The sequence below is a fragment of the Neovison vison genome, chromosome 3, assembly GCF_020171115.1.
Source record: "Neovison vison isolate M4711 chromosome 3, ASM_NN_V1, whole genome shotgun sequence".
Taxonomy (NCBI): Eukaryota; Metazoa; Chordata; class Mammalia; order Carnivora; family Mustelidae; genus Neogale; species Neogale vison.
This window is the reverse complement of record NC_058093.1, coordinates 212539226-212560856: the sequence shown is the minus strand read 5'-3', so window position 1 is coordinate 212560856 and position 21631 is coordinate 212539226. Positions and strand designations below refer to the sequence as shown.

The 21631-nt window shown below is 47.6% G+C and overlaps 2 protein-coding genes across 5 annotated transcripts in view; one reads left to right on the top strand and one right to left on the bottom strand.

Annotated features, from left to right (window-relative positions):
- Positions 1–17753, bottom strand: part of DGCR2 (DiGeorge syndrome critical region gene 2) — a 91634-nt gene extending 73881 nt beyond the window's left edge. For 2 of the 4 annotated variants that reach the window (XM_044243735.1, XM_044243736.1), the window contains exon 1: positions 17427–17753. In XM_044243735.1, coding sequence (XP_044099670.1) covers positions 17427–17505 — 79 coding nt within the window. In that variant the 5' untranslated portion in view covers positions 17506–17753. The remainder of the gene's footprint in view (positions 1–17426) is intronic. The other 2 variants (XM_044243737.1, XM_044243738.1) reach the window with 1 other exon arrangement.
- Positions 17754–20207: 2454 nt separating this feature from the next.
- On the top strand, positions 20208–21353 carry LOC122903175 (testis-specific serine/threonine-protein kinase 1). The gene has a single exon (XM_044243740.1). It carries the CDS (start codon positions 20208–20210, stop codon positions 21312–21314), a length of 1107 nt encoding a protein of 368 aa, XP_044099675.1. The 3' UTR covers positions 21315–21353.
- Positions 21354–21631: the final 278 nt, after the last annotated feature.

The window sequence follows — 21631 nt, the reverse complement described above, 5'->3', positions numbered from 1 at the left end:
CACAAGGTTGAGGCTAGAAACCACCACACGAGAACAAAGTGACATGGCCCAAACTTCAGTATTTATTTTTTATGTCACAAGCATTTTCCACACCAGAAGATGAAGTGACCATCACTTACTTTATCTTCTATCCTCAGACACTGCCCAACTGGGACACTGGCTCATGTGCCTTGCCTTGTCCTCCAGCTTCTCCTTAAGTAGATGTCTGGAGAAGAAGGCCCTGCTTCAAGTAAGTTATCTTAGAAGAGGAGGGGAAGGCTCAGAGGAAAAGGATGTAACTGGACAAGATGAAAGAGGAAAGAGAGGCAGATTTGCCAAGCATCAATAAACGAATGACATTTTGAAGATTGATTAGTCTATATTTTACGGAGAGTGGGGTAGGGGAGGGTTCAAATGTGGGAGAAAGACCAGGGCAAGAGGGTGGGGTAGAGCTGGAATAATATCATCTCACAACTCATGTAACATCCACTGGCTGTTTCATCCACCACTCACACCACATTTTGATGAAGGCCATCACACAGTGTAACCAGTTCATTCCAAGAGAAACAGCTGGAGCAAGATCAGATTCTTGTATGTTCATTTTGCATGTGCCAGGCAGTGTATCAAAAGCCTCGAATACATTATTATATTTAAATACTTAAGAGAACCCGTTAGCACAGCCTTGTACCTCCTGCAGGCCTGGCACTGTGCTAAATAAATGCAAGAAGAGCAGAACAATAAATACAGTCTTTGCCTTCACAGAGCTCAAAGTCTAGTAAGGAAGCAGAAGATCTTCACTACCCTGGGGAAACAAAGAGTTCTTAGAGAAACATAGAAATTGGGCGCCTGGGTGGCTCAGTCAATTGAGTCTCTGGCTCTTGATTTCAGCTCAGGTTGTGATCTCAGGGTTGTAAGATCGAGCTCCACATCGGACTCCATGCTCAGCATGGAGTCTGCTTGACATTCTCTTCCTCTCCCTTTGCTCCTTCCCCAGCTTGTATGCTCTCTCTCAAAATAAATAAAATCTTTTTTAAAAAAACACAGAAAGTGTAAATGTAAAAGAAAAAACAGATCAACTTTAAAATTTAAAACTTTTTTGATCAAAAGTGTGATAAAGATACATAGATCAATGGATTAGAATACAAAGCCCAGAAACAGACCCACACAAATGTGGCTGATTTTTTATAAAGGTGCAAAAACAATTCAGTGGAAAAAAGCCCTCAGCAAGTGGTGGTGAAACAACTAGACATACACATTATCAAAAACTGAACTTCGACTTTACTGGATACTGGATACCTCGCCTTACTGGATACAGAAATTAACTCAAAACAGACCAAAAACTTACATATAAACTCTAACACTATAAAACTTTTGGCAGGAAAAAAAATAAAATCTTTGTGTGAACCTGGATTAGGCAAAGTGCTTACATACATCTCTAAAAGCATGATCTATAAAAGAAAACAATGTTATTAGCTGAAATTCATCAAAAGACCAGTGGTTACCAGGTAGAAACCACAAGGTAGGGAGAGGGGCTGACTACAAAGTGGCAGCATGAGGGAATTTTGGCATGATGGAACTGTGCTCTGCATCTTCATTGTGGGACTGGTTACACACTTGCCAAAGCTCAGAGAAGGATACATCATCAAAAAGGAATTTTAGTGTACTAAAATTAAAAAAAAAAAGATACTTTTAAAAGTCCCCCTAAGAATAAAAATAAACAATATAACAGAAGAAAGTACAGTTAAGCAAGTGAAGGGTTAAGTCACTAAGAGAAAACATTTGCAACACATTTGTCTAAAAACTTTTTTATCTGGGGCACCTGGGTGGCTCAATGGGTTAAGCCTCTGCCTTCAGTTCGGGTCATTATCTCTGGGTCCTGGGATCAAGCCCCTCAGCAGAGAGCCTGCTTCTCCCCCACCACAACCCATCTCTGCCTGGCTCTCTGCCTACTTGTGATCTGTCAAATAAATAAATAAAAATTTTTTTAAAAACTGGAATATACAAAGAACTCCTATAATTCAATAAAAAATATAAATAATAAAAAAGCAAACCAAGGGCGCCTGGGTGGCTCAGTGGGTTAAAGCCTCTGCCTTCGGCTCAAGTCATGATCCCAGGGTCCTGGGATCGAGCCCCGCATCAGGCTGTCTGCTCGACAGGGAGCCTGCTTCTTCCTTTCTCTCTACCTGCCTCTCTGCCTACTTGTGATCTCTGTCTGTCAAATAAATAAATAAAATCTTAAAAAAAAAAAAAAAAAAAAGCAAACCAGCTCATAAAAAATGGGCAAAAGATTTGAACAGAGCTCAAAAGAAGATATATGAATGGCTAACAAGGACATGGAAAAGTATTCAACAACATCATTCAAGGTAAAGGCAATTAAAACCAAGAGGTACCACTCCACAACAGAAAGGCTATACTTTACAAGTCTGACAACATAAAATGTTGCTGAGATTGTGCAGCAATTGGAACTCTTATGCAATATTGATGGGAATGTAAAATAGCATAACCACTCTGCAAGTAAGCAAGAAAAAAAAACAAAAAAGACATCCAAATTGGAAAGGAAAAAGTAAAATTACATGTTTGCAGAAGACATGGTCATATGTCACATCTACAGATTTCACACACACACACAAAAAAACAAAAACAGTGTTAGAATAAATTCAGCAGTCATAGGACAGAAAAATCAACAGACAAAAAAATCAGTTGTATTTCTATTCACTGACAATGAACAACTTGAAAAGGAAATTAAGAAAACAATTTTATTTACTAGGGCATCAAAAAGAACAAAATACTTAGGAATAAACTTAACCCAAGGAGATGATACATGAGTATACCAAAAACTACAAAACACTGCTAAAATTAAAAAGGACACAAATAACGGAAAGACATCCCATGTTCATGGAATGGAAGACTTAAGATGTCAATATGAACCAAGCAATCTATAGATTTAAAGTAATCCTTTATCAAAATGCCAATGACTTTTTTTTTTTTGCCAAAATAGAAAAATCTATCCTGATCAATACAGAATCTCAAATCAACTGGAATAGCCAAAACAATCTTGAGAAAAAAACAAAGTTGGAGGCCTCACACTTCCTTATTTTGAAACATATTACAAAACTATAGTAATCAAAATAGCATGCTACTGGCAACAACACAGCTATATAGGCCAATGAAACAGAATAGAGAGCCCTGATATATACTGTCATGTATATGGTCAAATGATTTTTGACAAGAGTTCTGAGACCATTCAATGAAGACAGGACAATGTTTTCAACAAATAATGCTAGGAAAATAACTGCATACAAAAGAATGAAGTTAGACTCTTACCCAACACCATACACAAAAACTGAAATCAAAATGGATCAAGGATTTATAAACCTAATATATAAACCAAAAAACCTTAGAAGAAAATACAAGACAACAGTGGATTTAGAAGTGATTTCTTGGAGGGGCGCCTGGGTGGCTCAGTGGGTTAAAGCCTCTGCCTTCGGCTCGGGTTGTGATCCCAGGGTCCTGGGATCAAGCCCAGCATCAGGCTCTCTGCTCGGCAGGGGGCCTGCTTCCCTTCCTCTCTCTCTCTTCTCTGTGTCAAGTGGATAAATAAAATCTTTTAAAAAAAAAAAAAAAAAAGGTGATTTCTTGGCTATGATACCAAAAGCACAGGCACAGCAAAAAGAGACAAAAGAACTACATCAAACTTAAAGAAATAACAAAACAAAAAGGCAATCTACAGAATGAGAAAAAATTTATAAACCATGTATCTGAACAGGGATTAGTATCCAGCATATATAAAGAACTCCTACAATTTAACAACAAAAATATAAATAATCCAATTTAAAAATGGGCAAAGGGGTGCACCGAGGTGGTACTGTTGGTTAAGTGTCTAACTCTTGGTTCCCAATTAGCTCATGATCTCATGGTTGTGAGATCAGGTCCCGTGTCAGACTCCATGTTCAGCACAGAGTCTGCTTAAGTTTCTCTCTTCCTCTGACTCTCCCCCACACCATGCATGCACACATGCACACATGCACACCCTCTTTCTCTCAAATAAATAAAAATTTTTAAAATTAAAAAAATGGGCAAAGGACGTGAGTTAGACATATCTCCAAATATACAAATGGCCAAAAAGAATATGACAAGATGTTCAACATCATTAATCATTAGAGGAATGCAAATCAAAACCTTAACAAGTAATACCTTAACAAGGTATTACTATATACCCTTTAGGACGGCCATTATTAAAAAAGAAAAACAGGGCGCCTGGGTGGCTCAGTGGTTTAAGCCTCTGCCTTCGGCTCAGGTCATGATCTCAGGGTCCTGGGATCGAGCCCCACATCGGGCTCTCTGCTCAGCGGGGACCCCGCTTCTCCCCCTCTCTCTCTGCCTGCCTTCTACCTACTTGTGATCTCTGTCTATCAAATAAATAAATAAAAGTCTTTAAAAAAATAAAAAAGAAAAACAAAACAAAAAATAATAAGTAATAAGAATACAGAAAAATTGGAACCCTTGTGCACTACTGGTAGGAATGTAAAATGGTGTAGTCACCTGGAAAACAGTATGGATGTTCCATGATAGATTAAAAATAGAATTACCATATGACCCAGCAATCCCAATTCTGGATATGTATACAAAAGAACCAAAAACTGGATCTTAAAGAGATATTTGCATGTTCATGTTCATTGCAGCATTATTTACAATAGTCAAGAGGCAGAGGCAATCTAAATAACTCACAGATGAATGGATAAAGAAAATGTGATATATTCATACACTGAATACCATTCAACCATAAGAAAAGAAGGAAATTCTCTCATGCTACAACATGGATGAACCTTGAAGACATTTTACTAAGTGAAATAAACCAGTTACAAAAAGACAAATACTACATGATTCCACTTACATGAGATTTCTAAAGTATCAAACTCTTAAAAATTGGAATGCCAGGAGCAGGGGGAAAGAGGGAAAGGGAAGTAGGACTCAACACATCAAAAACTCTATCCAACGGGGCACCTGGGTGGCTCAGTGGGTTAAGCCGCTGCCTTCGGCTCAGGTCATGATCTCAGGGTCCTGGGATCGAGCCCCGCATCGGAATCTCTGCTCAGCAGGGAGCCTGCTTCCTCCTCTCTCTCTGCCTGCCTCTCTGCTTGCTTGTGATCTGTCAAATAAATAAATAAAATCTTAAAAAAAAAAAAAAAACTCTATCCAAGAAGCTGGGTTACCATTCACTAAGCTACTGCACTTCTCGTGCTTAGCAGAGCACACGATGCTCGGAAATGGGTGGGAGGGTAGCACAAGGATGGTGGAGATGATAATGACAATAATACTAACAGCAGCCAAGAACCAAGGCCAAAAATACAGGACCAGGCCAACAGGGGATGCTTCTGGCTCCCCGCAAGCCAAGTGTGAGGCTGCCTGAAGGACAGCCGTGAAGACACAGCCATGGACAGCTGAGATGGGGGATGAGCACCGTGACGCCGGTGGCCAAGGCTATGGGAAGACGACAAGAAAAGTGGGTGGGCAAGGAAGTCCAAGTTGAAAAGTCAGGAGCAAAGAATGAGAGGGAGCAGAAGGCAAAGAGCTGGGGGTAACAAAGTACCTACTGAAGATGCACAATAGTGGAGTGAGAGCTCTAGCTTGCCCAGGTTTTACATACTGGCTCCACCACTTACAAGCTGTGTGACCTTAAGCAAGTCACTTACACTTCCAAGCTGTTTCTTCATCTGTAAAATAAGGCTGATATGAGTACGTGCTTTCTATAAAAAGAGCACCACACCTCACACTGCAATTATAAAGGAGAAACACACAACAGCAACTACACAGAATTTTATAATATTGTTTTACTGTATGTCTTAATCATTTTTGGCATTACTTTCTGGTTTTTAAAAGAATTACCACTTTTACGTTTAATTATATGAAATCTTTTTAAATACCTTGTTCTGATCATTAACTTCTATTAATGCTTCTTAAGAGATAATAGAGCCTTATGGTTCAAAATCCACAAGGAGGTGACAGGTAAGATTATTAACAAAACTTCCGAGCTTCTTAAAATGTCAGTGTTTTCTTGGTTGCAATCAGAGGGTGCTGAAATCAGCAGGGGAGGCTGCTAAAACACTAACTCCTAGAACTGGTCAGCTAGGTCCAAAGAGCTGTGACACAGCATCAGTGTCCACACAAAATGCTGGTGGAGCCGGAAGCCACGAGCACTAAGAGGGGGCCTCTTCCTTCGCAGGTGGGCGCCAGATGGCGGTGCATTTGTCTCCACTCAGTCCCCCACAGTTGTGGAGCTCTTTCATCTTATTCTGGAAGCATGGTGCAAGAGGTAGAGCACCTGGCTCAAGATAGCAACCTTCAGATTCTGGTTTCCGCTGCTTCCACTTAAAAGCCGAGTGACTGGCCACCAGGCAATGTTAATTATCCTCTCTGAGCCTCAGCATCCCAAACTCTAAAACGGACCTACCACCTGCCTCACTGTCTCCCTCCCAAATAGGACTGTCGTATAAAGCATGTGTCGGATAAAGCATGCCCAAACTCCTGGGCCAAGCTCAACCCTATCTTCAGACAGCTTGCCCACATCACACACAATGGGGAGGATGGTGGAACTGGGAGTTTTTTTTTTTTTTAAAGGTTTTATTTATTTGAGAGAGACAATCAGTGAATAGGCATGAGCAGGGAGAGAGGCAGAGGGAGAAGCAGACTCCCCAGTGAGCAGGGAGCCTGACATGAAGCTCGATTCCAGGACCCTGAGATCATGACGGGCCAAAGGCAGATGCTTAACAGACTGAGTCAACCAGGTACCCCGGAACTGGGAGCTTTTCAAACAAACTTGGGCTCAAATGATCCCAGACACCTAAACCCTCCACTTATTTTCCCAAAGCAGCAGCTGAAATTAGAAAGTGAACTGCCAAAATTACACTGACAAAACTAGGATGACAAGGTCTTGGGACTTTTAGAAATGAAAAATAACTCATTTTTAAATATTCACTTATTACAAAGTAACTTTTCAAATGAACTTTCCACTATATTATAATTTAAGGTTTACAGAAAGTTCCCATACACCATCATCCAGTTTCCCCAGTTGTTAATTCTCTTACACTACACACTACCATTTGGCATAATTTGGAAACCAACATTGGTACCTTTCTATGAACTGAATTCCAGACTACTGGAATTCCACTGGTTGTCCCACTTATGTCCTTTTCCTGTTCCAGGATCCAATCCTGGACACCACACTGTAGTTAGTACTATAAAGTAATTTCTAATACACTCCATCAGATTTAAGATTAACCAATTTAAAGAACTAATTAATAGCACTTATTAATGTTAAAATCTAAGGAATATAACTTTTGTTATGTTTTACTTGGCCTTTCTCTTTACTGAGTGGTAATTTATTCAACATACATAACTCTCTTCAAACCAGAGAAACAAAATTGGAAAAAATATCTTAAGCAAATAGCAATTTACACTAATGAGCTGACTTGTTAAAAGTATAAAATCTAGGGGTGCCTGGGTGGCTCAGTGGGTTAAAGCCTCTGCCTTCGGCTCAGGTCATGATCCCAGGGTCCTGGGATCAAGCCCTTCATTGGGCTCTCCGCTCAGCGGGGAGCGTGCATCCTCCTATCTCTCTCTGCCTGCTTCTCTGCCTACTTGTAATCTCTGTCTGTCGAATAAATAAATAAAGTCTTTAAAAAAAAGTGTAAAATCTAGTCATAGAAATTATTTTTAACTTAGCCAGGAAAACACAACCTATTCTAAAAGGAAATGTTTCGGGGCGCCTGGGTGGCTCAGTGGGTTAAAGCCTCTGCCTTCGGCTCGGGTCATGATCTCAGGGTCCTGGGATCAAGTCCCGCATCGGGCTCTCTGCTCAGTGGGGAGCCTGCTTCCCTCTCTCTCTCTGCCTGCCTTTCTGCCTACTTGTGATCTCTGTCTGTCAAGTAAATAAATAAAATCTTTAAAAAAATAAAAAAAAGGAAATGTTTCCTTACCAATTAGTGTGATGAAGTAGAAGCTTATTATAATGACATTCTAATAATTACTTCTCTCAATAGTCTTTATTTAGTAAAGGTGGTTTCAAATCAACAGTTGGGTTTCTTTGTTTTGTTTTGTTTTTTAATTTCAACTAGGTTCCATGCCCAGCACGGGGCTTGAACTCAAGACCCTGAGATCAAGAGTCTCACATTCTCCTAACTGAGCCTGCTGGGTGCCCCCAAATCAACAAGGTTCTGAACTTAAATGTATAACAAACACAAGGAAGAAAGAGAAAAAATTAATCCAAGTAGCTTTTGGACTCAGTACACTGTACATATACAATCAGTTTAAAGACAAAAAGAGCTACAAAAAGGAAAAAAAAATCCAAAATTGTACTGAGTTGGTTTGCTGCTGTAGTGGTAATGGGTGTAGCACTTCTCAAACTATTCTGTGCACAGGGCAGGACTAAGCAAACAAGTAAATGTACTGATGTTGGAAGCCAGAGTTCTCACTACAGAAAAAGGGAGATACAAATATGAAACAGGAAAAGGAAGCAAGATCCCATAATGCTGGGTTGGAACAAAAACAAACAGTACGAACTCACATAAAAAGAGACACACACAGACACATCCATACACACACATGCACAGAGACAGACAAACATACACGCACGCACCCCCCCAGCTGGACTGAAAGGTCTGGCAGCAGCAATATCCCAGTAGCAATGAACACATCCAGCACCAAGATCTTGGCTTCTAAATACCATCTTCCATTAAAAGGAACCAGAGTTCCATGGAAAAACGCCTGCAGCAGGAAAGACACAAGATGAGCCTGGTAATAAGGGATGTTCAAAATAAATGAGGACATGTCAGAAGGATGCAGAAATCAGCCTGAAGGGGTTTCCCTTTTAATATATCAATTACAATATAAGTATCAAAATGAACCATGACAATAACAGACTGTAACAACTGAATAGAAAGAATCCATGAATCCATACTGACAGTAAAAAATGAAAAACAGAAGCCCTCTTTTATAGTAGACTACTAAAAGAAAAAGAGAAAATCATCACTATTTAGCAATTATCACAGTCGTTAACTGATTCAGGCAAGAATCATTAACAGATGTGAAAAACAATGGGTAAGCCTATCTCTGTACAAATTACCTGCCAATCACAAAGGTGGAAAGGCACTTTTTCCAAAGAAATGTAGTCAATGCCACCCTACCACATGATGAATGTTAGTATCGCCATTCCTGCGACAAAATGATGGGCTGTGCTTCCAGACGCATGCACTGAGGACGACTCAATGATCTGGGGGACTATATCTGCCAAAAATGCATCAACTAAATCTGGTCATAACAATCTGATAAACCCAAAATGAGTAACAGTCCATAAAATGACTGACTATACTTTTTCACAAGTTGGTAACACGAAAGAAGACAGGAAGATGTTCCAGATTTTAAAATATGAAACAGACATCAAAATTAAATGCAATACATGACCCCCCTGGTTGGATCCTGGCTTGGAAAAATATGCCGTAATGGGACAACTGACAAAATGGGAACATGGCTAACAGTACTACATCAACGTTAAACTTCCTAAATTTGACAACTACTCTGTTCTGATAAAAGAATGGCCTTCTTCTTAGGAAATACACATTGAGGGACTTAGAAATGATGGGTCATGATGCCTACAACTTAGTTTCAAGTAGTTTCCCCCTAAGTACAAAATACATCTGTATACACATGCCCATGCACACAAATGCGTGATGAGTCAAATGTTAATTGATGAATCTAGGTGAACTTTGCAACTTTTCTGTATGTACGCATGTTCCCAAAGTAGAAAGTTTTGTTTTCGTTTGTTTTTGTTTTTTAAAGACTAAAGTATCCTTCTGCCTCCCTTTGAAGGAAGATATTCTGACATCTTAATTCTTTTTGGAATTAAGCTGCCTTATACCAATAAAAAAATGCTGACCATTGGGTCTTTGGGATTTAGTTTCATTTTTGCTCTTAAGGGACCTCTCAACTGAATGATTCTGCTCATGTCAGTGATCCCCTAAAAGGTCACTCTAATTCTAAATTATCTGTGGTGAAAGCATGCCATTTAGATAATTTGAGTTATAGTATAAATACATGTGAAAACCGGAAGCCCAACCTGGAGTTGTTGCAGATCTAGGTTTAGACTGAGACAAAGACCTGAGGGTCTGGGAACAGCCTTGGAAGTACTGCCTATGTATTTTAGGAGATAGGAACCCCAACCTATCAGCCATGCCACCTCTAATTGTAAATCTCACTAAACTAAAGCTTCTGGTTGATGAAAAGTTTAGGTTAAGAGGCCTCTCTGAGAACCAGACCCTACAGACAAAACAAAGTGTAAGACCAAGGAAAATTCTCACAAAATCTTGTTTAAAAAGAAGTACGGCTATGTGCGCTAGCCTACAAAGATCTCCAGAACACTGTCCACTGAAAAACTCAAGAAATTATCTAATTCCATTTGTATAAAATAGTCCATGTATGAAACTTCTGTAAACGTTAAAAAGAAAATCAACATCATTTTTCACTGTGGCTCATTCTGTATGTGCATCCCACCGCACTAATGGGGTGGAGGGAGCATCTGAAGGAGTGGCTCACAAACCACTGAGGGTTGCAGCACAAGCCTGCCTTGGCCCTAAATGAACCTCATCCCTTTCAGGTACTTCCAGACCTCTCACTCTGCCCTGAAAGACCACAAAGACAGGGATAAATTAACAGACCCAGAGACCCTAGGAAGCAGCCAGTAGCACTCAAAAGGCCTCTGCATGGGGCGCCTGGGTGGCTTAGGTCACGGTCTCCAGGTCCTGGGATCTCTGCTCAGCAGGGAGCCTGCTTCCCACCATCTCTCTCTGCGGGCCTCTGCCTACTTGTGATCTCTGTCAAATGAATAAATAAAATCTTTAAAAAAAAAAAAAAAAAAAAAAGGCCTCTGCATCAGAGGCCCTGATGTCAGTCTACACAATGAAGGCCCTGGAACCTCCCATCTCCCAGCTGATCCTCTTGGGATGCCCTCTGCAGTGGCTCTTGCCCCTTATCCAGCGCCCCAGGGAACCCCAAACAATCCTCTCCATAGCCATAAACTCCTATGGAAGGTCTTGTGGAAACAAAGCTTACAAGACAGGGAAGAATAGGGTGGACACCTGAAGGCTCTGTTAGTCCAGGGCTCTGCTCTCAGCCCTGTCCTGTCCAACACAGAGTAGTCATCAGCTGAGGGCAGGCAGACAGACAACAAGGTGATCAAACTGATGGCTGGCTTCGAGGGATCTGGAAGACAGCCTACAGAGACTGGAAGGGATCAGGGGCACAGACTAGGGACAACGACCAGGCCAAGCTGGCTGAAACAAAGGCCATACCAAACAGAGAAGGCAGAGAAAGCCAAAGGGCAAGTATGGCAGTTCTTGCACCCACCAGCTCTCAAACAAGACTAGTGCTGTGCAATGGCCCAGGGAAGGGCAAGCCATGTCCTCCTGCAGGGGGAAGTTGGTTCCCAAGCCTCGGTGCCCAGCAAATCCATTAGAGAGGAGGCCCCACCCACCCACCCCAAAGCCTTCCTGCCCAACCCCCACCCCTACCCCAGGCTGGGTGGCTGCTGAACTTCAACAAGGATCCGTGAGGAAGTCTTCACCCACTCTCACCTCGCCGCCCAGCTCACCCCCACAGCGTGAGGCCCAGGCCAGCTGGCTCTGCAGCACTCCCCCCCAACACATGGGTCCACCAAAGGCGTTCTTGCAGGCAGCCACAAGGCCCTCATCCTCACCACCCCCCAGGGGCAGCTGCGAGGCCCGCTGGCTAAGGGAGCTGCTGCTCTTTATGTCAAAATATAAATAGCCATTTGTGCATTTGTTCAATAACTGATTTCTGAGTGCCCACTCTGTGCCAAACTAGGCCCAGGGGACACAACATGAACGTGACAAAGAGTAAAACGTATCAGTATGAACAAGCCTAGCCCTGTCCAAAGCACTGCGGCTGTTTTGGGGGCTCTAGGAAGCCACATACATCCCCTCTCAGACCATGGGAATGGCTAGACTCATTTAGCGCTCACTGTGTGTCAGACAGTGCTCAAAGCCACTTTGCTCTGCTGCCTCCCAGGTGGGGGCTCTCTCCCAAGAAACATGCCCTTATGCCCACACACCCATGCACCCAGACTTTTGGCAGGGGGGGGCAGGGAGTCCCTACACTCTCTAAAGTCCATTTGGAGTTAACGTGAATGGCCTTTTTGTCAGATGTGTTAAGAGCTCTATACACATTGATTTTAATTCTCACAGCATCTCTCTCCAGTATGTTCTATTATGTCTGTGTTACAGATGAGGAAATTGAGGCTCAGCACAGTCAGAGTGGGCAGCACACTGCACCCTGACGCCCAGCCATGTAGCTCTAGGGTCCATGCTCTTAACCCACCACACCAGACTCACTGTGTTCTAAACCACAGTCATTCCTTTTCCAAACAGCTTGTGTGAAGCAACATCAGACCTGGGCTTTCCTCCCTCCCAGGTTGACGCCCAGAAGCCCCAGGACACTCTGGGTCTGCAGCTCACAACACTCCAACATGCCCCAGAGGCCATTCACCCTCCCCTGGACTTGCCCTGTCAAGGCAACCATGTCCACGCGGATGCAACACATAGCCCAGCTTGCAGCAGCAGGACAAGATGTGACTGACTTTCACTAAACACCCCAAATCAACTGGTAAATCACACCAGAAACAAAAATACAGCTAGCATGGAATAACCATACTTAGGGCCCACCCACCATTCTGGCAAAGTGTTGGCCCAAAATTGGGTTCTCGGGATGACTGACCCACTCTGTAGACTGGAGGAGGAGGGGACAATTCACCAACTCCTCAGCACTCCAAATACAAAAGCACATGGGATGAAGGGAACAATCTGGCAGTGGACAAAAGACATTTCACCAGTCCCTTGCTATCTACTCGTCCTACATGCTGTCACTGATACATTCCACTCAAAGTCAAGAGACTACCAAAGTTTCCCTACACCAAGCACCAAGGTAGGCAGAGGAACAGAGGTTAAGAGATCATCCAGCAGGGAGGACCGAGAACTAGATCACCTGCCATGATGGCTAAGAGGAGGACAAGCCTCAGTGCTGCCAAACTGCCCAGGGGAGGGAAGCGGTGAGGTAAGTGCTGGTGAGCTGGCCAAAGAAACAGGACCAAGGAAGGTTGCAGGCAAGAGCAATCTGGGCCAGAGGAACAGCGGCAAGAAGGTGCAGACCTGTCTGGCGAAGCGTGTGACAGCAGGACATTTTCTGTTCCAAAGACCGGAACGGCCAACTGAAACGATGACCTGACTCCCTGCCACCTGGGCCAACCGGAGCTTTAACCACAGTGCTTCCTGTGCCCTCAATACTTTCCCATGGTGACAGTGCCCGGCACACAGCAGGTGGGAGCTGGCGACAGTGCCCAGTACACAGCAGGTTGTGGTGAGGGCTGGTTACAGGGCTGTGGGGAGGCATCACCATTCATCTCCCGGGGCTGCCAAGTGCCAGGAGCTTCTTCCTGCTCTCTGCAGTAGCCAAAGTGTGCAAGGGGAAAGGCCAACTTACTCTCAAACTGTTCAGAAGAGAAATTATGTGCAAACGTGTACACATGAGGGATAAGGCAGATGAGCTACAATGCTAACAACAAGTAAGTCTGAGGATATGCAGGTGTTCTTTGCATTGAGTTTTATTCCTGCAACTTTTCTGTAATTTTGAAATTATTTCCGAGTTTTCTTTATATATTAAAAAAAAAAAGACAATTCATTAGCTAGCTAGTGAGGTTGGAAAGTGTGTTAACTCTACATTCCAACTAAAAAGAACGAAATCATTAAGCTAAAAGCACAATCAGCCAGCAAAGCGAGTTCTACAGTGTTACAGGAAGGTGGGCTCTGAAGGAAAGAGCTCAGAACTCGGAAGGCGCCTGGCAAGCCCATGTGTAGGTTCAACTTCCCAGCTACTCCTATGAGTTTCAGCCACATGTGCTTGGAAAACGGCCACACTCTCCTATCAAGTGCTGCTCCAGAAGCAAGGTGCTACAGCCACAAGTCAGTTCACTGACAATTTCCTAGTTCAGCACAGAGAACAGGCCCCTCTGGGTCCCTAATGACAAAGGGGAAAGAACCCTTAACTCGGAACCAACTCACCTGGTTTTGAATCCCAGCTGTGCAACCTTACGCAAGTCATTTGGCTCTCCCAGCCAGCTTTCCCAACAGCAAAAAGAAGACAGCTTCCAGTCCCACCATCTCATCAGGCAGCCTCACTGAACACAAGCCTTTTTAGAGGGCTGGGGCAGAGCTCACTTGGAGGAGACAAATGTTTCCTCAGCTATGTATGGTGGGGTCACCCTAGACTGAGCTGTGGCTAACACCATGGCATGATTTTCCATCATAACTGAAGCTAGAAAAACACTTTCTGAATCAGCAATTGCTGCTGCATTACCTGAACACATAAAGAAAGAGACAATGAGAAGATACCACGGCCACTGGCTCCCCAGAAGCCCAGCCATGCTTGTTGCCCCTCAGCAGAGGTCTCACCACAGCCCAAGGAGGGAGATACACCCACATCACCACTGGTCGTTAACGGCTAACCATGAAAGGGATTTGACGGGATGGCTAGTTCTATCCCTTAGATCAGAGTATTTAGATAAAAAAGGGTCTGCACCCTCACCTGGAGAACCACTGGGTCTGTCATGGGAAAAGATGTGGCCCAGAGTTCCACAGCTGGGGTTAAGGATGGCCAGCGCAGGACACACACAGCTGGGAGAAACAGAGCCCCAACCAAAGGCACATGATGGGAACACAGGCCAGACATCTGGGCTGAAATCTCATCTCAGCCACTTAGTTTTGTGAACTCTCTGTGATCGTGTTCCCGTCTGTAAAATGGGGCTAACAGCAGTCATCTTACCTCACAGGGACCACCAGAGAGGTAAGCAATGCACATGTCCGTACACATCAGAACAGCACATGGCATGTAACACATCCTTAATGTACCTAGATCAAACACACATTAAGAAACTTTGCCAAAAGCTCTGTTGCCCCCACTCTGTGAAAGGCCTCACACCCCAGCCTACACCAGGGAAGAGCCAAAACTGGCTTGGCCCTGGTCCTCAAGGACTCCCTCCCTCCTGGGAAGCAGGTTCTGCCTGATGCCCTCCTCACACCCAAGTACAGGTCAAAGCTGGGACTCCCACAGAAAGAATGCACATTAAGACAGAGGTCTCCTTCTCAAGAACCAGCCAGCAGACCTCTGCCTGGAAGGACACAGAGCACATACAAGCACCCATGGAGAACATCTGACCCCAAATGAGACCTGCCCTTGCTGCTCAGCCAAAATCAGGGAACCAGCTGGTGTCCCCCAGAATTTCGAAGAGCAGCTCAAGATACCACCAGAAGCCACTGCAAAGCTCTGATCTGAAAAGTCATGGAATGCTAAGGATAACTTTGCTTCCTCCCTGCCCCAACTCACACCTCAATATGAGGTCTCCTAGGAAGCCCTCCCCCAATGACTGGTCCACCACCTCTGCTGCCTGCCTCTAAGCCCCCATACCTGAAGATCTGATTTACATCTAATTTCTGATTCCATACCTCACGGGCACTCCTAGAGAAAGGGGTTTATTCAGTTCATTTGAGCATCCCTAGCGGCAAGCAGACAGTGAGCATCTGAAAACTTTTTGAACTGTTGCTGGCCAGCTGGCAGGACACATGGACAGCAAAGGAAAGGGAGCTGGGACATCAGTCACCTTTATCATCCAAGCAGGAGATGCTGGACCTGGAACCAGAGGCACCCCAAGGAACACAAGCATGATGTGTGGCTTGGTCCCACAGAGTCCACCTGAGGGACTGAGAGGCAAAACTGGGACTCAAGAGCCAGAACAGGAAGATGTCCCTCCCACCACTCTACAGATGCAAATATGTTTTCTAAAGATTTTAATCACAACAAGACATAAATCCATTGGCTCTGGTCCTCAAGAGCCCACTCAATACTCCAATACTCCAAACGTAGGCCTTTTTTGGCTTCCATTCCCACTAAGGCTACCCCACAACCAGTCACCCTGCTGCACAGAGAACCATCAGAAGCAACGAGCAACCAGTTCTACAGGGAGCCCACAGGAGCATCACTGGAGTTGACTCCAGGTTGACTATGGGCCCAGGGCCTTGGCCACCAAGTAAATACTGGGGAGAAGACAGCAATCGTAAGGATGACAAAAGCAGAGAGGTGTGTCATATCTGCGTTAAGAGCCCTCGCTGAGGCATTATGGAGAGTGGCACACCACTGTGTCCCCTAGCCGGCCTTTAACAGAGACCTGACAGAGCTCACAGACAATGGCCCTGGACAATTCTGCTTTTCATGGGCCCCATCCTCCATAAAAGATAATATTAAGAATCATACTTTCAAATGCATCGGTATAAAGACAATAAATCTGCATGTGTATACTATAACATTTTCTTTGACCTAAAAGGTCAGGGGTTTTTCCTCGCTGACTTTAAAAGGAGACCACTAAAAGCATTCACTATGGGTTCCCAGCACCAGGCCTCCTGTGCCTGATGGATAAATCCGCCCTGCACAAGGGGATTTGATTTTTTTGTTGTGCAATGGAGGAGGAGGTACACAAGAACAGGTGGAAATAAAAATTATCCCGGACTTTCCAGTGGCCACGCTGCTGATACCCCATCACAAGCTTACTTATGAAAACACAAGCTCCGAGGGGAGTTCCAGAAGCATTTAATTATCACATTGAAGGAACATCCTAAGTGCCTGGCAATGTCCTGGCTCCGACGGCGGAAACCCGGCCGCAGCACCAATCTCTGCCCCAGGAAGCTTGCTTCCTGCGTGCGATGCTTGGCGGACTCCTAGTACCACGGTGGGCCAGTCTCTGAGCTGAGCAGTTCTGAACTGCAACACCTCACTGAGTGACAATAAGCAACGTGGCTACCGCTTTCCAGCCGAGGAGCTTCCAGGGCTGAGACGCGGGGACCAAACCACTGCTGAGGGTAAACGTGGGAAACCAGGTGCTTCCACGAGCTGCTCTCTTGACCCCAGAACTCCAGCCTGACCCCAGCCGCTGGGCAAGGTGGGAGCGCCCCAGGGGCGCAGCTCCTTGGCCACAGAACTCCCAGGCCCCAGAAGTTAGGTCGGGCCACGGACATCACTCTCGCTTCCGTCATTCTCGAAGCACGCAGCGCTCCACGGAACACGGATCCAAAGGTAACATCCCTCGAGAACAAAGTTCCAATGATGTACGAGGCACCCTGAGCCCAGGTAAACTCTCGGCACAGTCCCGGGCGAGGGGCACGGTCCCGGGCAGGGGGCACGGCGGCTCGCGGCAGGCCTCGCCGGCGCCCTCCTGGGGCTCGGCCCCGCGGGGTGGAGGGACTTCCCGGGCGACCCCGGCCCCGAACATTGCCCGCCCGGCCCCGCCCCGCCCCCACAAACCGCCCCCACCGCGCCGCGCCCACCGCACCGCGCACCTGGCCGCAGCGGCTCGGTGACGGTGAGCACGAGCAGGAAGAGCAGCAAGAAGGCACCGCTGTCTGCCTTGGGCACCATTTATCCTCCGTTCATCGTCCCCGGGGCGGCCGCGTGACCCCGCGGGGAGGCCGGACCGGGCCGGACTGAGGGTCAGGGGACCGTGCCGGGATGAGGGTCAGGGGACCGGGCCGGGCTGAGGGTTAGGGGCCGGGCGCGGAAGGACGGCGGGAAAAGTCTCCGACTAAGCCGCGGCTAAAATGGACCGCGGGCTCCCGCGCACACTCTGCCTCAGTCTCGGGTTCCGACTCCGGCTCCGCGCAAGATGGCGGCCGTCCTGCTCAGCTCCGCGCCGCCCCCCGCCCGCGCCGCCGGCGCCGGCCAATGAGTGCCGAGGCGGGGGGCGGGGCCTGCACGCTCCCAATGCGTACGGACCCTTGGCCGGGCGCAGGGAGGAGCCTGGGAGGTTGTACCCGAAAGGGGCGAGGCCCGAGGCTGGGACGGTGGGGGGCGGGGACAGAGAGGCGGGCCCGACGGGTGGGCGGGACTATAAAGAGTTAAGTGTGCCATTGGTTAAGGGGAGAGGTGGGACTCGGGGGTGGAGCCTGGGCGGTAGGGCCTACTGAGGGCCGGGATCCCAGGGCACAACGCGCAGGGCAGGGGCGGTGGAGGAGGGGTAACCAGGCCTAGTAGACGGATACAGAAAGGGGCGGGGCGCGGAGAGGCGGGGAGCAGCCCGGGGGGGCGGAGCGTGAAGAAAAAGGAGAGGGACCGGGACCCGAGGTGGACAGGGTGAAGCAGGACCCTGGGGCGCGGGAGATCGTCACACCTTGCATACCTGCAGACCCACGTCCTGTCAGCGGCCTAAGAGTGCTCCCTAAAGTGGTCCTCTAAAGGCAGAACCGCTGCGGGAAAGGGACGAGGAAAACGGGAAGAACCCAGACAAGCTTTGAGGAAGTGGGAAGATGGGGGAATGGAGGATCCACCCTGCAAGGAACAGGCAGGTGTGGCTTCACCAGCACACGCTACTGAAAAGGAAATACCTTAAAGGAGTTTCATACAAGAGGAGCTGACAGGGAAACCCAGATCTTAGACTGAGGAGCAAAGCTGGCCTCTGAAGGAAGAGCCCTGCCTACACAATGTGGGAGGAGGGGGAAGGAATGTTGGGCACAGCTGCTGCCACAGCAGGCCACATCTGCAGGGAGGAAAGGCTCCAGAGACCATGGTCCCAGTGCTGGCCTCACACCTGTCAGGGAACAGATTGTCTGCAGAAGAGAACACAGCAGATGGAGTGTCCCACTAGGAGAGGAGCAAGCTGTCCAGTGGAAGGACCACCAGCCACACAGACAAGGCCTAGTACAGGATGTCAAGGCTGGGGAAGAGAGTGAAGATTGGAGCAGAGAAAAGGGGGGGACCCATTTTAGCCTGGCCCACCTCTCACTCCACCAACTTACTCCCCAGGAGCAGTCCTCCCAGGTCCCTTCAAGGCATAATCCTCCTGAATGTCCCAGGATTCTCAGGGTCCCTGAGAGAGGTACCCACTCCCGCTGAGTGGAGATGGCCAAGATAAAACCCAAGGCTAGGCCGACCTGCCTGCACCTGCTCCCTCCAGGCGTGCCCTGTGGCAGGTGTTAGACAAAGGGCCTATCACAGCAGAGGGGCCCCCCTACTAGCAGAACAGTGGTCCCTGTCCAACACTGCCCTGGCTGCTTGCATTGTCCTCATGGAGCATTCCCTGGAGCAGCTGCTATACTCAGAGAGACCCAGGCCCAACCTTCAATGTGCCCAGGGAGCCCAGCCAAGGTTACAGGCTGGGCAGACCCCAGGGAGGGAAGTCACAGCTAAGAGCAGATATCTCCACCAGCTGTCCCCTTGCAGAGCCACTGTTAAAGAAGCAGGCCAGCAAAGGTTCAGATGGGGAGGGAGAAATGTGAGAAGTCCAGCCCAACCATGCAGGGAGAAGGCAAAGCCCTGGCTTCCGAAATTGCAGTCACTGCTGGGCCAAGCGTCTTTGCCCCTCCTGAAACACCTCTACCTTTGGCCCTCCTGCACAGCCTACAGACTGCCTATGTAGACACCACCAAGACCCTCTAGGGCTGAAGGGAGGTAAAAGAGATCAGGGATATTTTGCCCCAGTTCCCTCCCTGTGGAGTCACTGCCTCTATACCTTCCCAGTTTCCAGTGACCAACCTTCCCTTCTTCCAGGGGTCTGTAACTACCCTTAGGGTACCCCCTACTGTTAACTCCACTCCCACCTTTGTAAATAAGATGACTTCATTAAACTGTCCTCAGACTGCCCCAACTTGAGTATGTCTTTTGTTTCCTGCTGGGACTCAGAACGACCATCCAGCCTGGATTTTCTGAGATGCCCCATGTTGCAATAATCAATCCCACGAGGAGGCCTGGCTCCTTGTTTGGAAGCACCCCACAGCCCCCGCCTACCTCAGGTCTCAGCCAAGCGCAAGGCCACTCTTCGCTGGCCTTTGGTCCACTCCAGCCCCCTGGCTGGCCTTCCAGGATTCCAAGTCCAAGTGGCTAAGGCCAGAGCCTCATTCCCCCAGGGCACTCCTCCTTTATGACTTCACCCACTGAAGTCACCTGGGGGACAATGCTGAATGTTCCACCCCAGAGTCTTGGCCTCTAGGAGGCAGGGACAGCAGGCCCGGCCAGCCCAGAGGACTCTCTGTCCACAGTGTAAATGAGGACATTTAATGAGGGCAGCTGGCCCATGTCCCGCAGGGATGTAGAGGGCAGCCTCAGAGGCACTGGGCGCTCCCGGCACCATGGATGACGCTGCCGTCCTCAAACGACGAGGCTACATCATGGGGATAAATTTGGGAGAGGGCTCGTACGCAAAAGTCAAATCCGCTTACTCTGAGCGCCTGAAGTTCAACGTGGCGGTTAAGATCATCGACCGCAAGAAAGCCCCCACGGACTTCTTGGAGAAATTCCTTCCCCGGGAAATTGAGATTCTGGCCATGCTAAACCACCGCTCCATTGTCAAGACCTATGAGATCTTCGAGACATCAGATGGCAAGGTCTACATTGTCATGGAGCTTGGGGTCCAGGGTGACCTCCTGGAGTTCATCAAAACCCGGGGAGCCCTGCATGAGGACGATGCTCGCAAGAAGTTCCACCAGCTCTCCTCAGCCATCAAGTACTGCCATGACCTGGACGTCGTCCACCGAGATCTCAAGTGTGAGAACCTTCTCCTCGACAAGGACTTCAACATCAAGCTGTCTGACTTCGGCTTCTCCAAGCGCTGCCTGCGGGACGACAGCGGCCGCATCATCCTCAGCAAGACCTTCTGTGGGTCAGCGGCGTATGCGGCCCCCGAGGTGCTACAGGGCATCCCCTACCAGCCCAAGGTGTATGACATCTGGAGCCTGGGTGTGATCCTCTACATCATGGTCTGTGGCTCCATGCCCTATGATGACTCCAACATCAAGAAGATGCTGCGCATCCAGAAGGAGCACCGCGTCAACTTCCCCCGCTCCAAGCACCTGACTGGTGAGTGCAAGGACCTCATCTACCGCATGCTACAGCCGGACGTCAACCGGCGGCTGCACATCGACGAAATCCTCAGCCACTGTTGGGTGCAGCCCAAGGCGCGGGGCCTGTCCTCTGCAGCCATCCACAAGGAAGGGGAGAGCTCCCGGGGCGCTGAGCCCTCACGGACCCCTGAGACCCCTGACAAAAAGTCTGCCACCAAGCTGGATCCCCGGGAGGAGGCAGGGCCCGAGACACAGTCCGAGCCAAAACCCGACGAGGAGGAGACTTTGCAAGTGCCAGTGTCAAGGCAATCAGACACCATGGACCTTAACGGAGAGCTGCCCGGCAGAGTGATAGAGGAAGAGGCCCTCCCACAGCCCTCACAGACACACACCTAGCGAGCCTCTCTTGGCCCAGGGGGCCAGCTGGGAATGAAGCAGAGTTCATGGCTTTAAGCCTGAACTCCAGAGAAATCAAGGGACAAGGCAGAGAAGGAAGATTGTCCTGGATGAGCCACTATTTTCGTCAGTTTCTTCTCCCCCTCTTTGAACTTGGTAACCCACATGGCTAAAGGAGCAATAAATCACTATATTAGTGCAGACCCCAAGATGAATGTCTTTTCCCTAGCTGACTGTGGTCATCCAGGGAGAGGATCCTGCGCTCCCCGCGTTCCCCAAACCCGGCCTCCCACTCTCAGATCGGATGGCACCTCATT

Excerpts from the sequence above, each read along its gene's own strand:
- LOC122903175 (XM_044243740.1), top strand. The coding sequence starts at position 20,208 with ATGGATGACGCTGCCGTCCTCAAACGACGAGGCTACATCATGGGGATA.